This window comes from Alosa sapidissima, chromosome 5 (genome assembly GCF_018492685.1).
Source record: "Alosa sapidissima isolate fAloSap1 chromosome 5, fAloSap1.pri, whole genome shotgun sequence".
Taxonomy (NCBI): Eukaryota; Metazoa; Chordata; class Actinopteri; order Clupeiformes; family Clupeidae; genus Alosa; species Alosa sapidissima.
This window is the reverse complement of record NC_055961.1, coordinates 1,637,501-1,645,000: the sequence shown is the minus strand read 5'-3', so window position 1 is coordinate 1,645,000 and position 7,500 is coordinate 1,637,501. Positions and strand designations below refer to the sequence as shown.

The 7,500-nt window shown below is 44.3% G+C and overlaps 1 protein-coding gene across 1 annotated transcript in view; it reads left to right on the top strand.

Annotated features, from left to right (window-relative positions):
- The window catches only part of pdlim4 (PDZ and LIM domain 4), a 64,547-nt gene that overhangs the window by 30,191 nt on the left and 26,856 nt on the right, over positions 1–7,500 (top strand). The window contains exon 3 of the mRNA XM_042092893.1: positions 2,662–2,746. Coding sequence (XP_041948827.1) covers positions 2,662–2,746 — 85 coding nt within the window. The remainder of the gene's footprint in view (positions 1–2,661; positions 2,747–7,500) is intronic.

Sequence of the window (7,500 nt, the reverse complement as noted above, 5' to 3'; positions counted from 1 at the left end):
GACTGAAGTCAATATTGTTGGACTTTTTATGGTTTGTGAACATTTTTGCTTTAATTGCTGCAGTTGCCAAGTGTTCTTTGCCAATGAAATGGAAAATCAAATTTTAGTCAGCAACATGCAGAACTTTTTAAAGACATAGCAGTGGGTCTGTGTGTGTGTTTACACTTGAACCGCTTCAATTATAGGAACTCTTTGCCATCGAAATGGAAAATGAAAGTTTAGTCAGTAAGTCCTCATCACGTTTCCTTCAGCCATTTCCAACTGCTTTTCCATTGTTTATTTGGTTGTGGCCTGTCCTAGTGCTCTGCTCACTTCAGAATGATACCCACAGCGCTAAGACCCAACCTAGCGCTAAGACCCAACCTAGTGCTAAGACCCAACGTCCTGCAGAGATGATACCCACAGCGCTAAGACCCAACCTAGTGCTAAGACCCAACCTAGCGCTAAGACCCAACCTAGTGCTAAGACCCAACGTCCTGCAGAGACCCACAGCGCTAAGACCCAACGTCCTGCAGAGACCTACAGCGCTAAGACCCAACGTCCTGCAGAGACCCACAGTGCTAAGACCCAACGTCCTGCAGAGATGATACCCACAGTGCTAAGACCCAACGTCCTGCAGAGACCCACAGCGCTGAGACCCAATGTCCTGCAGAGACCCACAGTGCTAAGACCCAACGTCCTGCAGAGATGATACCCAGAGCGCTAAGACCCAACGTCCTGCAGAGACCCACAGTGCTAAGACCCAACATCCTGCAGAGACCCACAGTGCTAAGACCCAACGTCTTGCAGAGACCCACAGTGCTAAGACCCAACGTCCTGCAGAGATGATACCCAGAGCGCTAAGACCCAACGTCCTGCAGAGATGACCAGTCACAACACCATTAGCAGAAACACTACAGTCACTGGAACTTACCAGACCTGAGTGACAGGCCAAAACCCCAGAATGCAGCAGACATTGGCACAGTTGTGGCCCCGATCTGGCCCTGATATGATACAGATCTAATCGGATATGGCCCTGATATGATACAGATCTAACCGGATATGGCCCTGATATGATACAGATCTAACCGGATATTACCCTGATATCTGATATGATACAGATCTAATCGGATATGGCCCCGATATGATACAGATCTAACCGAATATGATACAGATCTAATCGGATATGGCCCCGATATGATACAGATCTAACCGAATATGATACAGATCTAATCGGATATGGCCCTGATATGGCCCTGATATGATACAGATATAATCGGATATGGCCCTGATATGATACAGATCTAACCGGATATGGCCCTGATATGATATAGATCTAATCGGATATGGCCCTGATATGGCCCTGATATGATACAGATCTAATCGGATATGGCCCCGATATGATACAGATCTAATTGGATATGGCCCCGATATGATACAGATCTAATTGGATATGGCCCCGATATGATATAGATCTAATCGGATATGGCCCTGATATGATACAGATCTAATCGGATATGGCCCCGATATGATACAGATCTAATCGGATATGGCCCCGATATGATACAGATCTAACCGGATATGGCCCTGATATGGCCCTGATATGATACAGATCTAATCGGATATGGCCCTGATATAGCCCTGATATGATACAGATCTAACCAGATATGGCCCTGATATGATACAGATCTAATCGGATATGGCCCTGATATGATACAGATCTAACCGGATATGGCCCCGATATGATACAGATCTAACCGGATATGGCCCCGATATGATATAGATCTAATCGGATATGGCCCCGATATGATACAGATCTAACCGGATATGGCCCCGATATGGCCCAGATATGGCCCGGATATGGCCCTTATATAAGCAGATTAGTTTCAGCTCTAAGCCATCGTCAGCTCCTGCAGCAAGCAAGGAAAGCAACGATGACATGACTGCTGGGGGCTGAACAAAGACATGAACAAATCTCAACTTGACTGGCTAAAGCAAAAAGAGGAAAACAGTATTCAAACATTACTTGTGTGCTTCCAGATGAGTTTGTAACACCACGAGCACTCATACCATATATGGGCAAAGTGATCCCGGTAACACCACTGGCACTCATACCATATATGGGCAAAGTGATCCCCTGGAAGCCACCTGGTGAAGTGCAGGAAAGAGCGACAGCATCCCTCAGCTCCACTCCCAGCATCCCTCAGCTCCACTCCCAGCATCCCTCAGCTCCACTCCCAGCATCCCTCAGCTCCACTCCCAGCATCCCTCAGCTCCACTCCCAGCAGATCTCATCTCCACTCCCAGCATCCCTCAGCTCCACTCCCAGCATCCCTCAGCTCCACTCCCAGCATCCCTCAGCTCCACTCCCAGCAGATCTCAGCTCCACTCCCAGCATCCCTCAGCTCCACTCCCAGCATCCCTCAGCTCCACTCCCAGCATCCCTCAGCTCCACTCCCAGCATCCCTCATCTCCACTCCCAGCATCCCTCAGCTCCACTCCCAGCATCCCTCAGCTCCACTCCCAGCATCCCTCAGCTCCACTCCCAGCAGATCTCAGCTCCACTCCCAGCATCCCTCAGCTCCACTCCCAGCATCCCTCAGCTCCACTCCCAGCATCCCTCAGCTCCACTCCCAGCAGATCTCATCTCACATCTTTATTTCCTTTATTTTCTTCCCTCAGATCTGACCACAAGGCCTGGAGTCCAGCTGGGACAGAGGACGGCAAGACCAGCCCGTACTCCGTCTGCTCCGAGACCGACTCACAGGTACCGCCCGCCCCGCACCTCCCTGTCCACTGGCCTACGGACCAGAACACAGGCCACGGTCATTGCCCACCAGAACACAGGCCACGGTCATTGCCCACCAGAACACAGCCCACGGTCATTGCCCACCAGAACACAGGCCACGGTCATTGCCCACCATGTCCCATAACTCTACCAGTGTTTCCCACAGAATTAGATTGAATTTGTGGCGGTAGCATGGGGGGGGGGGGGGGGGGGGGTTGATTAAGATTGTCTTGGTAGTGTATAGGTCTAATTGAGTGCCTGTCACTTTAAGACGTTCACGAGGGAACCCTTGCAATTGTAACACAGTTAAAAGGCTGCTGATGTGTGGATGCAATTCATAACGTTTTCTATGTAGTTAGTTAAAATAAACGTTTGTACTTCTCCTTGGGACAAGCACTTCTGAGTCTTGGAAAACACTTTTCCATTTACATCGGGATTTTGCAAACATTCAGTGTCAGAGTCAATAAAATGAGCCCTGCATGAGTAACGAAATTGACAAGCAGCTGTAAGTAAGCATGCTAAACTCGACACCCAAACTGTATTCTAATGTTAGCTTTGATACTTGATTGCATAACTTAACTTAGTTTAGTCTCCTCAATGTATGTTGTGATAAAACCTTAGCAGAGTTAACTTTAATGCAGCAACAAATTTGCGCAGCATTGTCACGATTTAATAGCAATTTAGCCCGTCGTCTACGAGACAGAGTGGGGCAAGGCAAGGAAAGGCTGCGTGTGTAAAAAGCGCAGCTCAGTGAAAGGATTTTATCTTATCTTTAATTTAAATAGTACAACATAGAACATTAATGTGTTGCGGCCGGTTTTGATTTCGTGGCGCCCCGCCACAGATTAGTCAACGTATGGGAGTCCAGGAGCAGGATCCTGCCCAGACTTGTTTTCTTCAGAATGCTACACTGATTTCACACATCAGGGATTATGCTTTGCTTGAAATATTGGTCTTATTTTAATGAGGCTGAGAGACAACAAAGTTCTGTTGTGAAAAATTAGGAATCTCGCTAGAGTGGAGAAGTTTGTGATTTATTTTTCCCCTCGGTAAACATGCAGATGTGATGTCTGGGTGATGGAGTGAACACACACACATACACACACACACACAAACACACACACACACACACACGCAAACTCAGCAAACCTAGCAAAGCTCTGGGGGCTTCAATGTCTTCAATGCTGGAGACCTCCAGCATTGAGACAGCACTGAATATGTCATATGATTCATAATGCAGCGTTATGAAAGCATGCCTTGATTAACTGCAGCGTTATGAGAGCATGCCTTGATTAACTGCAGCGTTATGAAAGCATGCCTTGATTAACTGCAGCATGCCTTGATTAACTGCAGGAGACTTCACCTTGGACCCTGTGAGGTCTCGGATCCTCCACACAGTAAACACAAACAAGCTCATATAACCAAGAGAGCGAGTTGTGGAGATGCACTCACTGAAACTCCACTCCTCCAACACGTAAACCCCACTCCCCCAACACGTAAACCCCACTCCCCCAACACGTAAACCCCACTCCCCCAACACATTCCTCCAGCACTGAAAGTGCCAGCCAAGGCCAGCAGTGGTGTCTCATAGCTCCCTGGTACTGTGTGTGTGTGTGTGTGTGTGTGTGTGTGTGTGTGTGTCTGGCTCCAGCACGTTCGCTTGCCTGTTTGGGCCTCACTGGAGCCAGGGAAACACAATGCAGTTTATATTCACACACACCATATTCATGTCATGTGAGCTCGTTTAGATAATGTATGGTGTAGTCGTTGGAGGAGTCAGGGGAGTGTGTGTGGACCTGCCTGCATGTCTCCTCTCTAAACTTTCAGTCACTCTGGGGCCAGGGAAACACAATGCAGTTTATATTCACACACACACACACACACACACACACCTGCCTGCCTGTCTCCTCTCTAAACTCAGTCACTCCAGGCCAGGGTTGCGACGAGTTACAGGCCGTCTTACAGAACCGCCTCATTCCACTTGGCCCCCGCACAGCTTCCATTTCAGCTGTCATCACAGTTTATTAAATACTTATATCACCATGACAACAACCCTGGAATTCCCAAGTATTCCTTTCCTGGACAGACAGGAAATGACACGTGGAATTGGTGAGCTGTTTCCTTCCAATACATCACTGCACCACTATATAAAGAGCCTTGACTAGTCTTGACCAGTCTTGACCAGTTCTGCTCTGCATCACTATATAAAGAGCCTTGACCAGTCCTGCATCACTATATAAAGAGTCTTGACCAGTCCTGCACTGCACTGCATCACTATATAAAGAGTCTTGACCAGTCCTGCACTGCACTGCACCACTATATAAAGAGTCTTGACCAGTCCTGCACTGCACTGCACCACTATATAAAGAGTCTTGACCAGTCCTGCACTGCACTGCATCACTATATAAAGATCCTTGACCAGTCCTGCACTGCATCACTATATAAAGATGCATCACTATATAAAGATCCTTGACCAGTCCTGCACTGCATCACTATATAAAGATCCTTGGTCATTTTTTTGGTAGGGAAGTTGTGATGAGTCATGGCCACCTCTGGAGCCCCTGGCTGCTGTAGAGATGCAGAGAGACGCATTTTATCGGCCAGCCCTAGACGCGATATGGCATTTTATCGGCCAGCCCTAGACAATCATTTGATTCCCATCCAGGATAATGAGGAAACGCCACCAGAATTCCACTCTGACATCCGTGATGTGCGAATCCACACGCACATGTGTACACATTCATAAAAAGCACATCTTGAGGGCTTCACTGTTCCTCGGGTGCCATAAAATTCCAGTTGCGGTTCCTCAGCAGTGGCATTGGGAGAGTGCGGATGGGGAACCACACCACCAGAGCTGTGGGCCTCGCTAGCGACAGAACCAAGAGGGGATACTCCGCCAGAGAAAACTCTCTCTCCCTTCTCTCTTTCAATTCAATTACATTCAATTCAACAAGCTTTATTGGCATGAATGTAAATTTTACAGTGTTGCCAAAGCATTCAATACAACAATAATAGTAATATAGATAATAATAATAGTAATACAAATAATAATAATAATAATGATAATAATAATAATAATAATAATAATGATGAAAATAACACCTGGCTTTTAAATGAACAGAAGAAATTTTTTTTTTAAAAAATAAAAACTATGGATTATTATGTTATTGATCATGTAACATGGGCTGTTCTCTCAGGATGTGGCAGGATTGGATGTACTCAGCAGCTAGGTGGACACAACTGTCTACTTCCCCCAGGAGGAATGAGAAATTCGGGACAGATATCTGCGATTTTTGTAAAATATTCTTCCCTTAGAAGTTTGTATAATTTGCATTCAGTTAAAAAATGTTGTTCATTTTCCACTACATCGCCCCTTTTCAATAGCAAGGCTATGGTCGCTGAGCCTGTACCTTGTCAATAGCTTTCTATGTTTATAATTTGGAATTTGAGTTAAATATGGTGCCAATTTGTAATCAGATTTTATCCATTTAAATACATTGAGTTTACTTATTTGTTTAATGTTATCCCTCCAATTGTTAATGTAATTTTCTTTCGAGTTTTTTTTTAATTGTTTTAATTTTGAAGCAATAGTTGAGTCAGTTTTGTTTAGGCCATGTTTTTCAATAAGGTAATCTAGGGGATTCTTCTCTGGGATTCCATCTCTCAGCTGGGCAGCAGTGTGGTGGTATCTGCTTGGTTCACTGTGTTTTAGGTGATGCCAGAATTTTGCCGCTCTTTTGTGGATATTGAGAAGGAGAGGGAATCTTCCTAATTCAGCTCTGCAACCCATATTAGGGCAATTCCTGTTTACTCCTAATACATTTTTGCAGAACTCTAAATGGAATATTTCGGGCTGGCTTTTGTCCCAAGTATCCAAATTGTTTTTATATTTAATGCCCCAGATCTCACTTCCATATAATAAGATTGGTTTAATTACAGAATCAACATTTTTTAACCATATTTTTAACGGGGGATTGTATTTAATTAATGATTTTCTTAAAATATAATATGTTTTTCTTGCCTTTTCTGTTAAATCTATGATTGCTTTGTCAAACTTTCCAGTATATGAGATTATTAATCCTAGATAACAATAATGTTTTACTTGTTCTATTGACTGTTTGCCGATTGTGAAATGATAATTGTTAGATGTTGATTGTTTTTTTTTGGAAGATCATAATTTTTGATTTTTAATGATTGATTGGTAGGGCCCAAGTTGTGCTATATTCGCTTATTATATCAAGGCTTTCTTGCAGTCCCTCTGCCGTTGGTGATAGTACGAGCAGGTCATCTGCAAAGAGTAGACATTTTATCTCTCTACCCAGGAGGTTGAGCCCTGGGGAAGAGGTTTTTTCTATGTTGGTGGCCAAATCATTTATATAGAGGTTAAATAAAGTCGGACTAAGGCAGCAATCTTGACGTTTTCCCCCCAATTCCGCTATTAATTAATTTTAACATTAGTCCCTCGTGCCAAATTGAATCAAATGCTTTGCTGAAATCTATGAAGCAGCCAAATAATTTACCTTTTTTAGTTTTATTTACATGTTCATCAATTATTGTTTGAAGTGAATATATATGATCCGTCGTTCTATTGTTTTCTGAGAAGCCAATCTGGGATGAATTTAGGATATTATTGTTTTTAATGAAGTTTGTTAATCTGTTGTTTAGAATTCCACAAAAAAGTTTTCCAAGGTTGCTGCCTTGTGATATACCTCTGTAATTATTTGGATTAAATT